Below are 21,410 nucleotides of genomic sequence, written 5' to 3'. Positions count from 1 at the left end.
CTCTACTCCAGATATGGATGTGTCCAAGAAGATAGCGGCTCCCTATCCCCCCAGTTTCTAGGCTAGGTCTATGCTTTTGCCTTAGGAGGAGGCCACCAGGGTCTTTTATTCTGTCACAGTCCCGTGTTGCAGAAGTGCTATTCCAGGCAAACCTGGGCTGGAGAACTAACTCCCAACTATAGGGTGAGAGCTCGGCTTTAGGCACGACAGGCCAAGAATAGTGGGATCCAATCTCTTCTGCCCCAGTCCTTTTGTAGAATTTTCTACATGGAGACAAGCAAGCTGAAATAACCAGGGGCTATCAGCCCCCAGTGCCCAGTGTGGTGTTACTGCAGGAGTTGTGGCCTACTGTACTCATCCCCCAGTTCAGGTACAGTTGTCTGGAGTTTCTGCCTGGGTGGAGAGGCAGGCTGTAAGAGAACTATGCATAGCAGCTTTGCCTGAAGGGGATGAATTTATTTGGAAAAGAACCTGGAAAAATTCATGCCTAACGGCGTTGTTGAAAGCAATGGGCATCTTAACAGTTAAGAGTGGTCTGGTTGCTCCAGGATACTAGTAGCAACAAAAGAACAACACTAAACATTAAACACTAAAACAACTAGACTAAGGTACACCTAAAGACCATTCTTCACCAAACATCAACATATACATTCATTTCAAGTACATGGAAACTTTTCAAAAATAGGCCATATTCTGGACCATAAACACGTCTCAATAAACAACATCTCCATGTTGCTGAAGAACAATTCCAGCAGATTTATTTATTTATTTATTTTTAAAATTTATTGGGGTGACAATTGTTAGTGAAATTACATAGATTTCAGGTGTACAATTCTGTATTACATCGTCTATAAATCCCATTGTGTGTTCACCACCCAGAGTCAGTTCTCCTTCCGTCACCATATATTTGATCCCCCTTACCCTCATCACCCACCCCCCACCCCCTTACCCTCTGGTAACCACTAAACTATTGTCTGTGTCTATGAGTTTTTCTTTCTCATTTGTTTGTCTTGTTCTTTTGTTGTTTTTGGTTTATATACCACATATCAGTGAAATCATAGGGTTCGAAGGATCCTGAGAGTATAATTCTAAGCGAAATAAGTCAGACAGAAAAAACCAGCAGATTTAACATCTGAGCACCAGCAGCTGAATAGTAGTAGCGCCCATCTCTTCTAGCATCGGGTTGCGGAAAAGCTCTTCCATTTGATTCAGCAGTCCAGTGGCAGTTCCTATTTTTCTCCAGGCGCTAATTTTGGAAAGTCTTAATTACAAACAAAATCTCCTGCCAACCCAGAAAACCTCTCCACAAGAGTAGAAGAGAAAGGAAATAGTTGTATTATTAAATAAATATTACACCAGAATGTGATGTGTATCACAGGGAATCTGCTAAAGAGATTGCAAAGACGGGGGGTGGGGGGTGGAATCTCACCGTTTTACATAGCCCAGGCAGATACAACCCGTGACATGCATGTTCTCAAGATAAACAATGACTTGTCCTCAAGTAAGAGGACTTAACGAAACCATATATTACACATAATTCATCTTAAATTCACCTGGTAATTGAAGTGGTCATTTGCCTTCGCTAATTTCCTTTATCCAAAGTAATCATAAAACTTAAACCTAACTTTATACCTTAAGTAGTTATAATTTGGAACCACACGCTTAAGTCAAAATTCACAAAGAGATGGAGAGCTAGAGGTGCTAGCTTCCTTGATATTTACATTTCAAAGAGATGGGTCCCCGGATCCTTGAGAAAGACATTCCTGGGTTGTAAAGCTGGTAAAAGGCTTACTTAGATTTTCAAAAGATTTACATACATCACAAAGGAGCAGAGGAAGAATTCACAATTAAATGTTTTCAAAAGTATATGCTTTAAGAAAAGGGAGGGGGTATCTCTTCTCCTTTGTGTGCCATGGAAAACTTCATCCCCCCCCCCTTCTTTTGAGATTGATATTTACCCTTGCACCTGCTGTGAAAAATCTATACTTGGCAAGCAGTGGAAGCCAAGTGGCTGACACTAGCTCATACATTCAACTCTAGCTCCCATTCCATAGTGAAAAGGTTTTGCCCTGGGTGAGGAGGGCAAGCCAAAAAATATTGCAGCTCCCGGGCCCTGCCTGAGGGGTCTGACATTATTTGGATCAGAGCATGGAAGAATTTAAGGCCCAGGGCACTTTCTAAAACAATAGAGCAGTCAGTTAACAACTACAGTATAATACCAATAGAGGTACATCAGCCTGAAATCTAAAAGGGAGTTATTGAAAGAGATAATCAAAGAGGGGCCTGCCAAAATCTTATTCATCTCTGGTGGTCCACGCTGTCTAAAATGTCAATTTTTCAAGAAAAAAACACACGAGATATGCAAAGAAACAGGAAAGAGTGAGTTTTATGCAGGAACAAAACAAACAACACAAGCTGTCTTTAAGGGGGCCAGGCAAAGACTGTAAAATATCTATTATGAATATGTTCAAATAACTATAGGAAACCATGTTTAAAAAATACAGGAAGGCATGATGACAATGTTTCATCAAACAGGAAATATCAATAAACAGAAACTGTTTTTTAAAAGGAACCAAATAAAAAATCTGGAGTTGAAAACTACAATAATTGAAATGCAAAAGTCACTGGAGGGTTCTTATAACACGGAGGCCAGGGATCAAAGTCCAAAAAAAGATTGGACAACAGAAACAGAGGTTAGAATGATGAGTTTGAAGAAGGAAGAAGGGGACTTGAGCCAAAGATTCAGGTGAACTTCTCGTTTTGTTCTTATATTGTTTTCCTGATATTGTTAAATTGTTTATCTCTATTCTCTTGCAGCTCTCTAAGCATCTGTAGAAGAATTATTTTGAATTCTTTGTTGGGTAATTGCTTTTCTTTTCTTTTTTTTATTCAACACTGACACTTTATTTTCTGAACTTCATCATTTTTACAAAACAAAAGGCAAGTATCAAAAACAGCAAAGAGCTTATAGAATTTCTGTACCAGTTTGCACATGTCAGTGATTATGAAACTGGTGTCCCATGTAAATACTAAATAAACACAGGCTGATGTCCCGCTTGGTCGTATGCATTCAGGTGGTTTGTTTTGGAGCTACCGAGGAACAATTTTTTATAAGCACCGGTCATTTTTTTTTTTTTTTTTTTGAGAACTGATTTGGTTTGTCCAACAAAGTAAACACTTTTTGCTGTGTGGCATTTTTTTTTAAACCACTGAGCTAAAATACAGAATGTATACGTTTTTGGATCTGAACCAAATCTTTTGAGATCCCCATTACCCTGGAGAACACTGAAGACATTGACAGGGCATAGGAAATACTGGTTATACACCTCATCGTGTCTAAGGCGGCTACTATAGTTCTATGGAAAAGAGCGTTTCATTCAGAGGCTGCCCAGAGTTTGAACTACATCATAGCTTCCATGTCCTTTATGATTTGGACTAGTTTCCCCAAGGAGGGCCATATGATTGGAACAACAGCTTTATGTTCATGCCAAACAGGCTCTAGTAGTTTATAGATACATTTGTGTAGAGCAAGACTCCTTGCTCTGGACCCTGGTGACCACAAAAAAATCGAGAGGCTGTGATTACTGGCTGCTGAGAAGAAGCAAACTTAAAACTCACATAATCTGGAGGCAAGCAGAAACAAAGCCGGACTTGGTAGTGGTGGTCACCCACCACTTGTTCCAGAAACACATTTTGCTTAAATAAGAGAAGTATGGTCCAGTTTCGCAATGGTAATAGCTGCCAGTCTCTCAAATGTATTTTTTATAAGGATCATTTCCTGGCTTGCAATGAGTTAGGAAACCGGCATCAAATTCGGATCAAATTTCTCACTATTAGTCAAAAACAAAAACAAAAACAACCCCCCCCCAAAAAAAAAACCACAGAAAAACAAGAACACCAGTCATTAGGGGTTAAAAATTGCACAATTAAACTTGAATGTAAATTATACTATATACAGACTGGTATACACATCACTGAAATAGTTTTCAGAGCAGGAAACACCCCTGTCGAAACATTCCCTCTACATTATTCCAATTTTCATTAAAGGAAAACTGATATGTAATTTTCTTCTTTAGCAATATGAAAAAGGAAGCAAGAAGGCAAAGCTGAGAGAAACACATGCTACCCAAAGGGCAGCGGGGGCATTTGGCTGTTTTGGTCTCTGTACCAGCAACTCCCACATCCACAAGATGTCCAGCTCCTGCTGGACTACATGGTCTTTCTGGCGGTCAGCACACGAACAATGGACCCGACTCCTCCAGCAGCCAGTGCCTTTTCGTGCCATTGCAATAACACAGCACTGCTATTGTCAGAGGGGCTCTCGAAGCCTTTATAAATATACTTCATTAGGAGATCCACGCCACTCTTGTCCAGGGATTGAACTGCCTTTTCAATATAGTTAGCTTTAAAAGAGATAAGCACCTTCAAGACAATGCTGCCCGCCCGATCCTTTACCGCCTGACTCTTCGCGTTGATGGGGGGGTTCTTCAGAGCAGCCTGCAGGGCAGCTGTCATGTTTCCTTGCCGCAGGCAGGAGTCCACCTCGCCCTCGTCGGTCCCGGCCTGCCCGTCGCCCCTCCCCCCCCCCCCCCCCCCCCCCCGGTCTTCCTCATCCACGAACTTGTTCTCGTCGTACTCATCCACGTCCACCTTCCGGAACCGGGCCGACGACACCGTATTCTTCGACATCCCGGATCCGGAGCGGGGGTCGAAGGCCTCCTCTAGGTGCTGCCTGAACCTCGGCAAGCCCAGTTCTGCAGGAACCCGCAGTTTGGTGCCTTCACTTCCCTGTTGGGTAATTTCTGTATCTCCATTTCGTTGTGGCCAGTTACGGAAGGTGTACTATATTCCTTTGATGGTGTCCTGTTTCCCTGATTCTTTGTGATCCATGCAGTCTTGCATAGGTGCCTGTGCATTTGAAGAGGCAGTCACTTCCAGACTTTATGGACTGATTTCAGTAAGGAAAGACTTTACTGGGTGGGAGAATGCTGTGACCCCCCAGGTCTAGTGGTATCGGATGCCATGTGTAGAGATTGTGTGGAAGGAACAGCTCCAGGGGGCATGGTGACTTGTCAGCTCAGACCATTGTGGTCCACAGCATCCATACCTGCATGTTCCTTGGCAAGTCCTGTGTGTGTGTGTGTGTGTGTGTGTGTGTGTGGCGAGAGAGGCTATAGAGCCAATAAGGGCTGTTGGGGCACTCAACAGTGCCTCCAGGTCCGGTGGCTACGGACAAGCAGCAATAGTGGCCAGGGCCAGTGGTGTGCACCTGCTCAGCTGTGGGGGATAGCTGAAGGTGCCTGTGGAGTAGGAGGGGCCAGTTGTAAACACACATGTAGTTATGGGGGCCAGAGCAGGCAGCAAGGGCCAGGACCAACTGTGGGCACACTGTCAGCTGCAGATGATGTAGGATCTGCTGGCAATTTCTGGATGTAGGCCGGGATGGTGTCTCGTGAAGCCAAAGAATGGGCACACGGACCAGGGAGCGGCAAGGAGTTGCAAAGGAAGATAGTTTATTAAAAGCAGGAGAAGAGGTTGGAGCTCCCCAGCAGGAGGGAGTACCCCAAACTGGGAAGCCCACTAGCTAAGGCAAAAGCTCTTACTTTTATACTTTCCCCTGCCTGCTTGGGGAGGGGGGCTGGAGCCTTCTGATGAAATTCATCTATTAGGTTTGTCCTGTTTGCCCATACTGAAGGGATTAACGAAATAACCTATTCCTATCTACTAGATCTGCTCCTTTGTTTGGCCAAAAGGGATCTGAGATAATTTATTAACCTCAAGGCATATTCTCATATCTCTGTCCTGGAGTGAAGGAGACATTCCAGAAACTGGAGTTTCAGGATATGGCTGGGTTTTTTGGTTCTTTCCACCAGGGACCTCCCCGTCTACATAGTAACATGCTAACTAACCTGTCTCACAGGGACCCTGGCTGTCAGAGTTAACTACTATGGCTATCAATCTTGAAATGAGCACATGGCAGGGAGGCCAATGATGGTTCGGGGGTCATGCTAGGTCATAGAGGAGTAGAGCTGCAGGGAATAGTAGCAAGTGACTGCAGTGTTGCAGGTCAGTAACAGAAAATAGGGCCTGCTCCAGGCCCACAAGCAGTTGTGGGGGCTCTGGCTCTCGACATGCTTTCCTATTGCTGCACAGTCACTCCCTGGGTGTGCGCAAGGTATTGAAGGCCAGTGACAGGGGTTAGGCTGGGCTGTTGGTTTCTGCCGTGGCAAAAGCTGCTGGGGTCATCTGCAGAGCAGGTCACTGGGAATTGCATTTGCTCATGTTGTGTGGTATACCCTGCTTTTCTTCCTTCTTTATAGCCATGTCTGTATGTCTCAGATTTGACAGTCTCTGGGTGGGGTGTAACTGAAGTGGATCCTTCATGGGGTGCCCCAAAAGGCAGTGGAAACTGGTCTCACCCCACTCTTCCTTTCCTGATGTATGTGTATATGTATGCATATGCATATGCGTGTGCATGTGCCTCTGTGTGTATAATGGGGAATCCCATGTAAGTGACAAGTCTCATTTACTGCTTTCAAGATTCTTGCTTTATCTTTGATTTTAGATGGGCTTATTATAACATGCCTTGGAGAAGATATCTTTGGGTTAAATTTGTTGGAGACTTATGAGCTTCATGAACTTGGCTATGCAAGTGTCTACCCAAATTTGGGGAATTTGCAGACATTATTTCTTTAAATAAAGTTTCTGACCCTTTTTCCCTCCATTTCCCTCTAGGACTCCAATGTTGCATAGATTGTTTCTCTTAATGGTTTCCATAAATCCCATAACTTTCTTCATACCTTTTCATTCTCTTTTGTTTTTGCTCCTCTGATCGGATAATTTTTTTAAAAATCTGTCTTCAAGTTCACTGATTACAACAAATTGGATAACCTAGAAGAAATGACTAAATTCCTAGAAACATACAACCTAGGAAGTCTGAATCATAAAGAAATTAAAAATATGAAGAAATCAATAATGAGTAAGGGGACAGAATCAGCAATAAAAAAAAAAAAAACAAACTCCAAATAAAGAAATGCCCAAGACCAGACTGTTTCATGGGTGAATTCTACCAATTATTTAAAGAAAAATTCTTCCAAAAAGTTGAAGCAGAACAAACATTCCCAATCTCATTTTATGAGTCTAGTATAACCCTGATATCAAAGCCAGATAGGGATACTATAAGAAAAGGAAACTCATAGAAGCAGAGAGCAGAATGGTGGCTGCCAAGGACTAGGGGGATGGTGGAAATGGGCAGATGTTGATCAAAGGGTACAAATTTTCAGTTATAACATTAATAAGTTCTGGGGATCTAATTTAAAGCATGACAACATGGATGGATCTTGAGAGTATAATGCTAAGCGAAATAAGTCAGACAGAAAAAGCAAAGGACCATATGATTTCACTGATATGTAGTATATAAACCAAAAACAACAAAAGAACAAGACAAACAAATGAGAAACAAAAACTCACAGACACAGACAATAGTTTAGTGTTTACCAGAGGGTAAGGGGGGTAGGGAGAGGGAGATGAGGGTAAAGGGGATCAAATATATGGTGATGGAAGGAGAACTGACTTTGGATGGTGAACACACAATGGGATTTATAGACGATGTAATACAGAATTGGACACCTGAAATCTATGTAATTTTACTAACAATTGTCACCCCCATAAATTAAAAAAGAAGAATAAAAGGGAACTAGAAACCTCATATACTGGTTGTGAGAATGTAAAATGATTCCACCACTTTAGAAACTATTTTGGCAGTTTCTTACAAAATTAAACATATACCTACCATATGACCCAGTCATTCACCTCCTAGGTATTTACCCATGCAAAATAAAAGCATATGTCCATACAAAGACATACAACAATATTCATAGTAGCTTTACTTGCAATATCCAAAAATTGTAAAGAACCCAAATATCCTTCAACAGGTAAATAGATAAATCTTGGTATATAGATTTAATACTACTCATCAATAAAAAGGTGTAAAATACATATATGTGTATATAACAACATGGATGAATCTCAAAATAATTATGCTGAATTAAAGAAATGAGACCCCAAAAATGTAAATACCATGTATATAAAATTCCATGTATATAAAATTTTAGAAAGTCCAAACTAATACGTAGTGACAGACTGCAGATGATTGATTGCCTAGGAACAGGGTGGGAGGATGGGAAAAAAAGAGGGAAGAAAAATTTTGATTGTGGTGATGGTTCATGGTGTATACTTATGTCAAAATGCATCAAATTATGTACTTCAAATATCGGGAGTGCCAAAAAATGTATACAAGTGGACACTTTGGTCAATGTTGCTCAAGCAGTAGTTCGCTGTAATCAGAAGTGTCTGGACTCTGATGGTAACCACTTGAGCACCTCTTGTAATTGCAGGAATCAAATGTGACTTGTATTCATCTTTTGTTATCTGTATATATTGAGTATTACAATTTTACTTAATAGTCTTTTCCTTTCTTAAAATGTGCATACATTTTTTGTCACCCTCTGTATGTGCAGTTTATTACATCTCAAATTATACTTCAATAAAACTGGGGTATTCTTTTGGTAGAAATTGATAAATTGGTTTTAAAATTTATATAAAATTCTAAAAGCGCTACGATAGCCAAGACAACTTCAGAGAAGCAGAAACTATCTTAAGACTTATTCTAAAGTAATAGTAATCAAGATAGCATGGTATTAGCTCTTTGATATTCAACAGAGAGTTTATAATAGATTAACACAGACATGTTCAATTGATTTTCAACGAAACTATAAAGGCAATTCAGTGGGAAAAGATTAGCTTTTTCGACAAATGTTCCTGGGACTAGTAGCTATCCAATCCAAAAATAAAAAAACAAATGTTGACATATATCTTGAACAATATTCAAATATTATCTCAAAAGAGATCATAAAACTAAATGTAAAAGCTAAATGTATAAAATTTCTCAAAAAAAGGAGAAAATCTTTGCGACCTTCAGTTAGGGAATGATTTCATAGATATGATACCAAAAACAAGATCCATAGAAGAAGAAATTGATAAACTGGACTGAACTAAAATTAAGAATTTCTGCTCTTCAAAAGACACAATGAAGAAAATAAAAAAACAAGCCACAGAGTGGGAAAAGATATTTGCAAATCGCATATCTGACAGAAGGCTTTTGTCCAGAATATATAAAGAACTCTCAACTCAAAGTAAGTAAACAAACAACCCAATAAATAATTGTGAAAAGTTTTGACAAATCACCGCATGAAAAGATCTTAAACAACATTAGTTATTAGGGAAATATGTTTAAAATACATTGAAATACCACTATAAACCTGTTAGAATGTCTAAAATGTAAATCTCTTTCCTTTACCAAATATGGGTAAGGAGGTGGAGGAATTGAACTTCCACTATCAGTGGAAATGTAAAATGGTATAAACAGTTTGGAAAACAATTTTAGTTTCTTAAAAGTTAAATATATCATATGACCCAGCCATTTCACTATTAGGTATTTACCCAAAAGAAAAGAAAGCATATCTATACAATGAGTTGTACATAAATGTTCACAGAAGGTTTATTTTTAACACCAAAAACATGAAAAAAATGAAAAATCTATCAATGTGCTTTTAAATAAACAAATTGTGGAATATCTGTACAATGGAATACCACTCAGTGATAAAAAGAATGAACTATTGATACATACAACATGGATGAATCTCAAAACAATTATGAAAGAGACCATACCAAAAGGTGTATACATTATATGTTTAAATATATATAAAACTCTGTAGAAAACACAAAACAGTATATAATGACAAAAGCATGTCAGTGATTGCCCTTGGATCAGGCCTGGTGGGGAAGGACATAAGGGAATTTTAGGGGTTAATATATTTGTTTATTAACTTGACTGTGGTGATGGTTTCATGGGAATTATATATGTCTAAACTTATCAAATCATACATTTAAATATGTTCATTTATTTTATCTCAATTATACCTCAATTAAGCTGTAAAGAAACTAAAAAGGTAAAGTAAGAAAGAAGGAAGGAAGGGAGGGAGGAAGGGTGGTAGGGAGAGAGGGAGGAAGGGAGGAAGAAAGGAAGGGAAGTAAGTGAAAGTAAGAAAGAAAGGGAGAAAGAAAGAAATAAATAAAGGCGAAGATAAAAAGAGAGAAAGAAAAGAGAACAGAAAAGAAAGAAATCCTAAAGGTTTTTTATGAGGTCTGGGAAACACTACTCTTATTTAAGGTATTTACTGAAAGCTGTATTATTTACTATACAAAATGCAATAGAAAAAGGAATTGGAATATTTTTCACTCAGCAATTCACAGCTGAATACCAGAATGCATCTGGCACCAGTTATACAAAAGATGCACATGTTGTCTAAATAGATGGTATGTATAGAATGATCCCCAGATTGGAAGGTAGATATTTTGGTATAAATGTCACAAAAAAAGATTAATTAACTAATTAATTTGACAATTATTCAGTGGCTCCCCCCCACCACCATATTTTAAGCATTAGCCTGGATTCTAGCTCTGGCACTGACCAAGGAAGCATGGTCCTTATCCTCAAGAATCTCACATTCTATTGAGGAAGGCAGGCACATAATCTGAGAAGCTTGATAAACATCTGTATCGGCTAGATTAGATGGTCTTTGCAGGTACAGTGTATTGACATGAAAGTAAATGGGATAGGAGAGAAGAAAGTGAAATTGACTGGAGATGACTGGTCATGGAAGAAGGAACACCAGGAGAGCAGGCTTTTTATGTGTGAAAGTGCTTACTTGAATTTCATGATTCTACTGACTTTTTGGTTTATATTTTCAATTTTGCAAGTGTAAGACCAAATGATATCTAAGCCTTTTACCTATAAAACAAAATATAACAGTTTTAGCAGTAATTAGCTGGTTTCCTGTCATTCAACAAGACATCCATTCCACAAATATTTTTTGGCGGGGGAGCTATTTAGCATCAGCAACACTGTGTTTGGGAAGCCTTCAGTGCCATGCCCAGTGCAGTCCTGTAAGGCCAGATCTGAGGCTGAGGGAGTAACAGAAGGTCCTAGGTACATCATGAACCTAAGATGTCACAAATACACCTTTTTTCAATTTTTAAAAATGTATTTTTCAATTACCATTGGCAAACAATATTATATTAGTTTCAGGTGTACAAAACAACATGATGATTAGACATTTATATACCTTACAAAGTGATAACCCCAGTAAGTCTATTACCCATCTGAAATTCCACATAGTAATTACAATATTATTGACTATGTTCCCTATGCTGTACTTTACATCCCTGTGACTATTTTTTTTCAATTATAGTTGACATTCAATATTATTTTGTGTCAGTTTCATGTGTACAGCATAGTGGTTAGACAGTTAAAAAAATTTATGAACTGATCTCCCCAATAAGTCTAGAACCCACCTGACACTATACACAGTTTTTATATGATTGACGATATTCCCCATACTGTATTTCACATTACCACGACTATTTTGTAACTAAAAATTTGTACTTCTAAATGCCTTTCCTTTCTACCCAGCCCCCCAAACCCCTACCCATTTGGTAACCATCAGTTTGTTCTCTGTATCTATGAGTCTGTTTCTGTTTTGTTTGCTTGCTTATTTTGTTCTTTATATTGCATGTACATATATGTATGTATACACACATATGTATATATGTATATATATATATGATATCATATGGTATTTGTCTTTCTCAGTCTGACTTATTTCACTTAGCATTATAACTCCTAGGTCTATCCATGTTATTGCAAATGGTCAGATTTCATTCTTTTTTAGGGCAGACTAATATTCCATTGTATATAGGTACCACCTCTTCTTTATCTAATCATCTGTTGATGGGCATTTTGGTTGTTTCCATATCTTGCCTATTGTAAATAGCACTGTAGTGAACATAGGGGTGCATATATGTTTTCAAATTAGTGTTTTGGATTTCTTCAGATGAGTACCCAGAAGTGGAATTGCTGGTTCATAAGGTAGTTCTATTTTTAATTTTTTGAGGATACTCCATACTGTTTTCCATAGCTGCTGCACCAATTTGCAATCCCACCAACAGTGTATGAGGATTCCCTTTTCTCCACATCCTCACCAGCACTTGTTTGTTGATTTATTGATGATGGCCATTCTAACAGGTGTGAGATGATATCTCATTGTGGTTTTTATTTGCATTTCCTTGATAATTGTTGATGTTGAGCATCTTTTCGAATGTCTATTGGTCCTGGGTGTATTCTCTTTGGAGAAATAACTATTCAGGTCACCTGCCCATTGGTTATTGGATTGTTTGGGGGGTTTTTTGGTGCTGAGTTGCATGAATTTTTAATAAATTTTGTATATTAACCCCTCATCAGATGTATCATTAGCAGATATCTTCTCCCATTCAGTAGGCTGTCTTTCCATTTTGTTGATGGTTTCCTTTGCTGTGAAAAAAATTTTATACTTTGATTTAGTCCCATTTATTTATTTTTTCTTTTGTTTCCCTTGCCCGAGGAAATATATCAGTAAAAATATTCCTAAGAATAATGTCTAAGAGTTTACTTCCTATATTTTCTTCTAGGAGTTTTATGGTGTTGGGTCTTACTTTTAAGTCTTTAATTTTGAGTTTATTCTTGTATATGATGTAAGAAGGTGGTCCAGTTTCAATTTTTTTTGCATGTATCTGTCCAGTTTTCCCAATGCCATTTATTGAATAGACTCTCTTTATTTAACTGTATGTTCTTGCCTCCTTTGTCATAGATTAAATGACCATATAGGTGTAGGTTTATTTCTGGGCTCTCTATTCTGTTCCATTGATGTATGTGTCTGTTTTTTTGCCGGTATCATGCTGTTTTGATTACTATAGCCTTATATTAGGTTGGTGCAAAAGTAATTGCATTTTAAAAGGTTAAAAACAGCAGCAAAAACTGCAATTACTTTTGCACCAACCTAATCGTGTAGTTTGATATCAGGCGGTGATACCTCCAATGTTGTTCTTCTTTCTCAAGATTGCTGTGGTTATTCAGAGTCTTTTGTGGCCCCATATAAATTTTAAGATTATTTGTTCTACTTCTGTGAAAAAATGCTGTTGGTATTTTGATAAGGATTGCATTGAATATATAGATTGCTTTGGGTATATGGACATTTTAATAATGTTAATTCTTCCTATCCATAAGCACAGTACATGCCTCCATTTATTTATATCTTCTTCTGTTTCTTTTTTCAGTGTCTTATAGTATTCTGAGTACTAGTCTTTTACTTCCTTGGTTAACTTTATTCCTAGGTATTTCACTTTTTGATGCAATTGTAAATTGGATTGTTTTCTTAATTTCTCTGACAGTTCATTATTGGTACATAAAAAGGCAACTGATTTCTAAATATTAATTTTGTATCCTGCTACTGTACTGAATTCATTTATCATTTCTAATAGTTTTTTGGTGGAATCTTTGGGGTTCTTTATGTATAGTATCTTGTCATCTGCAAATAATGACAGTTTTGCTTCTTCCTTTCCCATTAGGGTGCCTTTTATCTCCTTTTCTGGTCTCATTGCTGTAGCTAGGATTAACAATACTATGTTGAATAACAGTGATGAAAGTGGACATCATTGTCTTGTTCCTGAACTTTAGGAGAATGCTTTTAGCTTTTCCCCATTGACTATGGTATTAGCTGTGGGTTTGTCAGACATGGCCTTTATTATATTGAGATATGTTCCTTCTATTCCCACTTTGCTGAGAGCTTTTATCATAAATCGATGATGGATTTTGTCAAATGCTTTCTCTGTATCTACTGATGTGATTACATAATTTTTATTTTTCATTGTTTATGTGGTATATCACATTAATTGATTTGCAAATATTGAACAAACCTTGTATCCCAGAAATAAATTCCACTTGATCATAGTGTATGATTATTTTAATGTATCACTAAATTTGATTGCTAATATTTTGTTGAGGATTTTTGCATCTATGTTCATTAGGATGTCGGCTTGTAGTTTTTTGTTTGTTTGTTTTTTGTAATGTCTTTGTCTGTTTTTGGAATCAGGATATTTGTGGCCTCATGAAATAATCTTGGGAGCCTGCCCTCCTCTTGAATTTTTTGGAATAGTTTGAGAATAGGTGTTAATCCTATTCAAAAACAACTGTGTTTTTGAATGTTTGGTAAAATTGACCTGTTAAGCCATCTGGTCTAGGACTTTTGTTTGTTGGGAGTTTTTTTTTTTATTTTTATTTATTAGTTTCAGGTGTATAAGACAAGGTAATACTTAGACGTTCATCATTTATATCCCTCACACTGTGAACCCCCCTCCCCCCATCCACTATCCCTCCGACCTCACACTGAACCATCACATTATATATATAAAATTATAGTTGGCATTCATTAATGTTTAGCTTCTGGTGTACAATGCCATGATCAGGTATCCACTGTATCCCTGAGGTGGTCTCCCAAATAGGACGCATGTCCATCGGATATGTTGGGAGTTTTTTGATTACTGATTCTATTTCATTAGTAGTAATTAGTTGGTTCAGATGTTCTGTTTCTTCTTAATTCAGCCTTCCAAAATTATATGCTTCTAGGAATTGATCCATTTCTTCCAGATTGTCCAATTTGTTGGTGTATACTTGTTTGTAGTATTTTCCTTAACATTTTTTGTATTTCTATCATGTCAGTTATCACTTCTCTTTCATTTCTGATTTTATTTATTTGGGTCCTCTTTTTTCGTCATCAGTCTGGTTAAAGATTCATCAATTTTGTTTATTTTTTCAAAGAACCAGCTCTTGGAGTCATTTATTTTTCTGTTGTTTTTTAGCCTCTATTTCATTTATTTCTGCTCTGATCTTTATTATTTCCTCCCTTCTACTCTGGGCTTTGTTTGCTGTTCTTTTTCCAGTTCCCTTAAGTGTAAAGTTAGATTATTAATTTGAGGTGTTTTTTTTTGTTTGTTTGTTTCTTGAGGTAGGCCTGGATTGCTATAAATTGCCCTCTTAGGACTGCTTTCTCTGTGTCTCATAGATTTTGGGTCATTGCATTTTCATTTTCATTTGTCTCAATGTATTTTTGATTTCTTACATGATCTCATTGTTAACCCATTCATTATTTAGTAGCATGTTATTTAGCCTCCATGTGTTTGTGAGTTTAGTTTTTTGTTTTTGTTTGTTATTGATTTCTAGTTTCATACCATTTCAGTCAGAAAGAACACTTAATATGATTTCAATCCTCTTGAATTTATTGAGACTAGTTTTGTGGCCTAATGTGTGGTATATCTTGGAAAATGTTCCATGTGCTCTTGAAAGGAATGTATATTCTGCTACTTAATGTGGAATGCTCTAAAAATATCAGTTAAATTCATCTGGTCTAGTGTGTTGTTTAGGCCACTGTTTCCGTGTTGATTTTCTGTCTGGAAGATCTGTCCATTGGTGTCAATGGGGTGTTAAAGTTCCCTACTATGACTGTATTACTGTCGATCTCTCTTTTATGTTGGACAATTTTTGCACTATAAATATGTGTGCATATATATATGTATATGCATATATATATGTATATATATATGTGTGTATATATATACACACATATATATGGTGCCAAAAAATGCACACACATTTTAAGAAAGGAAAACTGTATTAAAATTGTAATACACAATATATACTGATAATAAAAGATGAATATAAGTCACATTTGACTTCTGCAATTACAAGAGGTGTTCAAAGTAGTTACCATCAGTGTCCAGACAATTATTTTTAATTAAAGTTTATTGGGGTGACAATTGATAGTAAAGTTAGATTTCAGGTGTACAATTCTGTAATACATCATGTATATATCATATTGTGCATTTACCACCCAGAATCAGTTCTCCTTCCATCACCATATACAAAGCTCTGACAATTAAGTTTGCAAACATGTTGCAACGATGTTGCTAACCTTTTTTTATATCAGACAGATTATACATTATGAATTTGTACCAACTAGACAAAGAGTTAACCAAGTTTACTATTTGGAATTGCTGAAAAGGCTGCTGAAAAAGTGCTGGAAAAGTTAGACAAACTGAACTTTTCACCAACAATTCATCACAACAATGCACCAGCTCACACGGCACTGTCTGTGAGGGAGTTTTTAGGCAGTAAACAAATAACTGTATTGGAACACCCTCCCTATTCACGTGATCTGGCCTCCAATGACTTCTTTCTTTACCCAAAGATAAAGGAAATATTGGAAGGAAGACATTTTGATGACATTCAGGACATTAAAGGTAATATGATGACAGTTCTGATGGCCATTCCAGAAAAAGAGTTCCAAAACTGCTTTGAAGGGTGGACTAGGCACTGGCATCAGTGCATAGCTTCCCCAGGGGAGTATTTTGAAGGTGACGGTAGTGATATTCAGCAATGAAGCACTTTCTTAGGTTGTAGGATGTATCACTTTTTCTAGGATGAGTTCTTGAACTTAATTGCCCAACATCGTATTTGATCCCCTTTTCCCTCTTCTACTACCTCCTGCCCTCCTTACCCTCTGGTAACCATTAAACTGTTGTTTGTGTCTATGAGTTTTTGTTTCTTTGTCTTGTTCTTTTGTTGTTTTCAGTTTTATATCCCACATATGAGTGAAGTCATATGGTTCCTGATTTTTTCTGTCTCACTTGTTTTGCTAGAGGGGTCATGGGGTGGTAGCCTGTCCCTGTTCTTCTTCAAATGAATAAAATGGGCCCATTACATTGATGACATGATGTTAACATGTGAAGACTAGCCTCTGCTGCAGGGCACTTGGCAGGCTTTGTTGGAACATCTGTGAAGAAGTGGATTGGCCATAAATTTGTGGGAGTCATTTGGTCAAGTAAGACACACTATGTCCCAGAAGCCATAATTGGTAAATTATAATTTTCATGTTCCAACCCCTAAAATCATGACAGAGGTGCAAGCTTTTGCAGGGATTTGGGGGTTATTCCCCACCTGGCACAGTGCCTCTGGCCTCTGTCCCTTATACCGCCTGATTTAAAAAGAAAAGAAAGGGTGGGTGTGTAGGACTGGAGATGAGAGCAGCAGCCACCTTGAGAAGGCAAAAATACTATTGAAGCAGATTGAAGCTCTGGGCATCTCCCAAGCAAGGCTACTATTTAAATCAGATGTGTCTGTGACTCCAGGAGGTAGGAGTTGGGCACTGTGGCAGAGTACCTGTAGAATGTTGGTCCCAGCTATAGAAGGGGGCAGAAATACGATATGTCCCCATAGAGCACCATCTCCTAGCAGTGTACACAATGCTCCTACAGGCACAGTCTCTCATGAAGTAACAGTATATCATGGTAAGAACTTCCCTTACTATCAAAGCGTAGGTTGAGAATATGTTCCATTGACTCACCTCTGTACTCTAAGTGGCATGCCTATTTGCAGCAGAGGAGTACCTCTGTCTCTAAAAGCAGCCTACTGTCTCTAAAAACGTAGGTGCTACATGCCCTTTGAGGATGTAAATACTCCAAATGGCCCCACCCCTATTCCCGTGGCAGCCTGTGCAGCCAGTGGAGAGTAAGTGAAAAAATTCCTGCTGATGCCTGGTATACAGACGGGTCTAGTTAGGGCAACCTGACCACTTGGACCACTGTCACTATTCTGCCCAACACTGACACCATCTGGATGGAAACAGTAATGAGCTGCAGCAGCCACAGGGCTGAACTCAGAGCCTTTTGACTAGTGATCACTCATGAGAGCCTGGCCATTAACACTTTGCAGGGAAATTGGGCTGTTCTAAAAAAATTAACCCTAGGACTTAGACAGTGGGAAATAGAGGGGTGGGTGGTCATGAATAAGCCCTTGTGGAGTCAGGATATGTGGAAAGACATTTGGGTCTGCCTGCAAGAGCCTGAGGCAGTCCTCACTATTTTCCATCTCTTAGCTCATGTGGCACTGACACACCCTGGCAATCAGGAAGCTGGTGCCCTAGCTCAGGTACAAACCCTGGCAACTGACCTTTCAGCAGATACAGTAGATTGGATGCATAGGAACAGTGGCCACTGTAGCATCATATATTGCCAAGGATGCTGGATTGGCTTTGAAATACAGTGAGTTGGTTAATGCAGTAACTGCTTGTCCTTTATGTTGTAAACAACACCAAAGGCAACTGTCAAAGGAGTTTGGGACCATTCACTGAAGTTCCCAACTGATGAGGAATTGAAAAATTGATTATATGGGCCCCCTCTGAGTGCTCTAAATATGCCTTGGTTTGTGTCAACTGGCAAGAAATAACTCTCCAGAAAATCCACCAAAAGAATGGTTTATTTGGGAAAGGAAAAAAAAAACAAAGCCATCAAGGAGTGTATATATACACTCGCCGGCCAGTGTCCCAACTGGCTGCCCATGTGAAAAAAGACCTGAGACAAACATGGCTTCCCCCTTTATTCGCATCCCTCACCCAGAATTACCACAAAGTTCAACAGGAAGTCAAGACGAGAGTTAACAAGGGGTCCAGCTCCACCCATAGTCCTCCCAGCTCTATGGTTAAGCATCTTAAGATGCTAGTTTACTTTCATCATTTTTGTTAACACCACTTCTGGCCTAACCCAAGCTTTCCCTTGTCACTGTTTAAACCAGGCTATCGTCATTAGGGGATCAGAGAAGCTGAGTACCATGTATAGATCAAATAGACTGACATCAAATAGACAGTTATCTGGGATCACATTTCAAAGGTCATGATATACAAGTTTGGGCAAAGGAATATGACATTGAATGGAGGTTCCATCTCCCCTATAACATTCAAGCAGCAGAATTGGTACAAAGGAACTAACAGGTATAACCACTTTGGCTAGGTGGACTGAAGTACTGTCCCAGGCTTTGCTACATTTGAATGGTCAACCAATAGGGCCTATTGCCCCATATACCAGACTGATATATACCCTACCAAAATACATAATACTATAAAGGTAATAAGACCGGTTCTTATATTAAGTTTTGCTCCAAAAGATGCATTAGGGCTTATGTTCAGGGGATGTCACCCTGAAAAATCACGCTAGGGTTTATTTTCCGTTTAGGTCTTATTTTTGGGGGAAACACGGTATGTAAATCATGGGAAATAGCCATTGCCCCCACTTTCACCATGGATCAACATGCTATGCTGGTGAAAACACCAAGCCCCATCATGCCAGGAAAAGCTGGTATCTACTGGTTTGCAATGGGACATCCCACTGAGTGGACGAATGTCTTCTCACCCGACGACAGGGAACTACTCAATCTTCACTGGAATCCTGTAGTCCTGCTGCAAGTCGGACCTATTGAAATGCACTATGCCTGGAATGAAACACGCACCATTGAAAGAGGGGGAAAGGTGGGGGTCCTGGTCTGGTATATCCTGCCCCCAGTCCATCCCCTCACACCTGACAGTGCTGCCTTCCCCAGGCAACATGTATGGTATGCACAACCAGGTTAAGTTCCTAAAGCTGCCAGTCTCCCTCCCCTCAAGGCCAGGTGGGCACATTCTATTTTCCGCTGGTATGATCACCTAATCTGTCTGTTCCCTCCATTGTCCTGGAGGACATTATAGCAGAGAAGCCCTTACTAAATTCACCCAACAAGCCTTAAATGATAGAAATGATATTGCTTCCCTCAACATCTGAGATATGGGGTGTGTGATCCAAGCCATGTCCAGGACATGGTGTGGATTCCTAATATATATCCCTGGGTGTCTCTACTCTGTGGGGCTGGGTTATAGAGCTAATTATACATACAGGCCACTTGCTAACATTTGTAGTATGTCTGCGGCAAAAGTACAATTATGAGAAACTGCTGGAGGTAGAATCACAATTCAATAGGAAATGAACAAGAGAGACTAAGGAAATGAGGTCTAAAACGGTGCTGTACACACGTCCACAATTGTAGCTACTGAGCACTTGAAATGTGTCTAGTCAGAATTGAAATATGCTGTAAGTGTAAACTACACACCAACTTTTAAAGACTTAGTAGGAAAAAATATAAAATATTGCATTAATAATTTTATAGTGATTACATTTGAAATATTTTGAATAGATGGAATTAAATACGTTTAATGTCATGTGTTTCTTAATACATTTTTTTTGAAAACTCAGAAGTTATCTTTTTTTTTTTAGTTTTATTTTATTTTATTTTTACATCCCTCACACCGTGAACCCCCCTCCCCCCATCCACCACCACCCCGACCTTTGGCTACTAGAAAATGGTAAATTACATGTGTAGCTTGCATTATATTTCTGCTGCACAGATCTCCATATTACTGAAGCTTAAGATGCCTTTTAGTCATCTCAAGTGGAGAAGTCAATTAAGTTGCTGGATATATGTGACTGGAATAAAGGGGATGGGTGGAAGTAGACACAATTGTTTGATTCATCAGTTTAAAACATAAAGGTTTTCCCCGCTATTCAGAAGTAGAGCATTCCTATGAAAACTTTTGTAAGCTGAAATGGCATAAAATGAAGAATTACCATTAATTTAAATAGAAAATCCTCTTCAGATTGATTGTGGTTATAGAACACAGGTACTACTGTAGGTCTTTCGTAAAAGCAAAGTGGCATAACATGAACTTTTGAAAAGCAGAGGATACCTATATTGAAAAAGATGAAACTAGATGGGATCTAGGAAATAAACATATGTAAGAAAAATAAAAACTGAAGCCTTGAGCAATCCAATACTTAGAGGTGTGAAAAATGAGAAAGGTCTAGGAGAATGTAGGGTGAACAAAAAGAGAGCGGTCTTTAAAGACTAAGGAAGAACATGCATCGAAGAAAATGGACTGATCACTGTGTCAAATGCTGCAAAAGGTCAAATAAGATGAAATCTAAGAATTACATCTTGGATTCTGCAGTATGGAGGTCTGCTGTGATAGCATTTGGTACTTTCACAAGGAGGGAGTATTAGAAGGACCAAAGGTTAAAAGAAGGAAAAAGAGTCTGTGGTCAATAGGGGCTATGTATATTTTAGTATGGTGGGCTTGAGTTAAGGACATTGGATTAAAGTTTACTTCCAAGCAGATCAAATACTCAGGAGACCCAAAAAACATTAGCATGAGGTAGGGTGAGGGCATCTCTAATTCAGCCCACTGAATGGTGGCTCACTGAAGGAAGGAACCCAACCTGGGACCTAAAATATTGCTTCCCTCAACATCTCAGATATGGAGTGTGTGATTCAAGCCACGTCCAGGACATGGTGTGGATTCCTAATATATATCCCTGGGTGTCTCTACTCTGTGGGGCTGGGTTACAGAGCTAATTATACATACAGGCCAGTTGCTAACATTTGTAGTATGTCTGCGGCAAAAGTACAAATGAAGGCTTGTGGCCTATGTGCTTGATCTCTCCCGAATGCCAGCTATGTCCTACACCAAGAAGTGCCTCACATCTAACCCTGAAAACACCTCAGCCTATATGGTACCTCCAAGCTCTCTCTGCCCTTCACTTCTGCAGTGGTCACAATTTGG

The 21,410-nt window shown here is 38.7% G+C and overlaps 1 protein-coding gene across 2 annotated transcripts; it reads right to left on the bottom strand.

The window, feature by feature from the left end:
• Positions 1–4,027: 4,027 nt before the first annotated feature.
• Positions 4,028–4,689, bottom strand: LOC308494411 (actin-related protein 2/3 complex subunit 5-like; the record flags this gene model as incomplete). Of its 2 annotated transcripts, XM_081042225.1 has the most annotated exons (2): positions 4,028–4,449; positions 4,543–4,689. In XM_081042225.1, 2 exons carry the CDS (start codon positions 4,687–4,689, stop codon positions 4,210–4,212), a joined length of 387 nt encoding a protein of 128 aa, XP_080898351.1. In that variant the 3' UTR covers positions 4,028–4,209. The 2 variants fall into 2 exon arrangements, with proteins under 2 accessions (XP_080898351.1, XP_080898350.1); XM_081042224.1 differs by having other exon boundaries at positions 4,028–4,689.
• Positions 4,690–21,410: the final 16,721 nt, after the last annotated feature.

This window comes from Rhinolophus hipposideros (assembly GCF_964194185.1).
Source record: "Rhinolophus hipposideros genome assembly, chromosome: X".
Classification (NCBI taxonomy): Eukaryota; Metazoa; Chordata; class Mammalia; order Chiroptera; family Rhinolophidae; genus Rhinolophus; species Rhinolophus hipposideros.
The sequence above is the reverse complement of the archived record's forward strand: the minus strand, read 5'-3'. Positions and strand labels throughout refer to the sequence as shown.